The following is a 1,664-nucleotide window of genomic DNA, read 5'->3' as shown; positions in this document are numbered from 1 at the left end:
ACACTATTTTGTTTTTCAAGCATTTGGTTTTTTGGTGAACTTGTGGAAACATTTTGTTTTGCCAATAGGCCAATTTTCTGACCAGCTCTCCTGTTCAGAAGCCACAACATCCCATGACTTCCGAAGATTGGGGGATAATGGAAGAAGGACAAGAATTGATTTGCAATCCAATGGGAATGAGGAGAGACTTGGGGGCAGGAAATTTAGGAATGGGGGATCCCAGGGATGAGAGAGAATGGTAAAAGGTAGCAGCGGGAGGAGCAGAGACAGACAGAACAGGTGGGATGTGAGTAAAGATCATAGAGCGCAGAGACATAAGGGTGGTATATACATATCGGCAAGAGAAGAACAGAACTGAGATGTGTCCAATGACAGCCCACTGTCATAACCACTAGCCCATCCTTCCCCAGCAGTGTGGCTTGCACCATTTCACCTAGATATAGGATTAGAACACAGGTTTCCTTCTTCCTAGCATAGTGTCCTAGGTAACACCCTCCCCCAGCAGTCTTTAACTAAGTTCCCCAGTGTTCCTTGTGCCAAATATTGCCTTCTTCAGGGCATCCTTGACCTCTTTGTTCCTGAGGCAGTAGATCAGGGGGTTCAGGAAGGGCACTACCACGGTGTACAGCACGGACACCAGCTTGTTACAGCTGTAAGCGTACATGGCTTTAGGCCGGGAGTAGGTGAAGAGGGTGGTGGAGTAGAACAAGACCACCACGGCCAGGTGGGAGCTGCAGGTGGAGAAGGCCTTTCGCCTGCCTTTGGACGAAGGGATCCTCAGGACGGTGAATAGGATGAGGATGTATGAGGTGATCACAATAAACAGAGGCACCATGATGACCATCAGGGCCAGGACGAAGTCCACCAGCTCAGCCAGGGATGAGTCGGTGCAGGAGACATTCAAGAGGGGTGAGATGTCGCAGAAGTAGTGATTGAGGGCCTCAGTGTTGCAGAACTTGAGCCTGGCAATGAAGCTCAGCTTGATGGCGGCGGTGATCAAGCCACAAACCCAGCAGCCAAGAACTAGCTGGGCACAGAACCTATTGCTCATGGTGGATGGATACCGCAAGGGGTTGCCTATGGCCAAGTAACGGTCATAGGCCATGACAGCCAAGAGGATGTACTCAGTGCACACGAAGGTCACGAAGAAATACAACTGCACCATGCACCCTTGGAAGGAGATGTATTTATCCTGGGTCATGAAATCTCCCAGCATCTTGGGCACAATGACCGTCACGTACCAGATCTCCAAGAAAGACAAGTTGCCCAGGAAAAAGTACATGGGTTTGTGCAGCTGGTGGTTGGCCCGGATGACAAGGACGATGACGATGTTTTCCATCAGGGTTAGCAAATAGGCCAAGAGGAAGATGGAGAAGAGGAGCACCTGCAGCTCAGGAGAAGTGGGGAATCCCAGTAGGATGAAGTGGCTGACATTGGTTTGGTTTCCCTCATCCATTCCTTATATGTAGTATGTTCCTTCTCCACCTGTGATGAATTTAATCATGATTAATCACATTCTGACCAGCATTATTTGCACGATAGTGGCAAATAGCAGCCCAACCCAAAATCAGGGCCCCATTGTGCGGATTCTGTACAGATATATTGTATGAGAATGGTCCCTACACCAAAGACCTTTAGAATCCGAATAGATAAGAGGGACTTAT

General features: G+C 48.9%; 1 protein-coding gene across 1 annotated transcript; it reads right to left on the bottom strand.

Moving 5' to 3' along the window:
• Nucleotides 1-508: 508 nt before the first annotated feature.
• Nucleotides 509-1,456, bottom strand: LOC137142808 (olfactory receptor 6Y1-like). Its single transcript, XM_067532274.1, has one exon. The coding sequence runs from the start codon at nt 1,454-1,456 to the stop codon at nt 509-511; it is 948 nt and encodes a 315-aa protein (XP_067388375.1).
• Between the last annotated feature and the right edge of the window lie 208 nt (nt 1,457-1,664).

This window comes from Emydura macquarii, unplaced genomic scaffold, assembly GCF_026122565.2.
Source record: "Emydura macquarii macquarii isolate MOO-44397 ecotype Brisbane River unplaced genomic scaffold, CSIRO-AGI_Emac_v2 contig_3249, whole genome shotgun sequence".
Lineage (NCBI taxonomy): Eukaryota > Metazoa > Chordata > Testudines > Chelidae > Emydura > Emydura macquarii.
This window is presented reverse-complemented; position numbering and strand designations above follow the sequence as displayed.

Excerpts from the sequence above, each read along its gene's own strand:
- LOC137142808 (XM_067532274.1), bottom strand. The coding sequence starts at position 1,456 with ATGGATGAGGGAAACCAAACCAATGTCAGCCACTTCATCCTACTGGGA.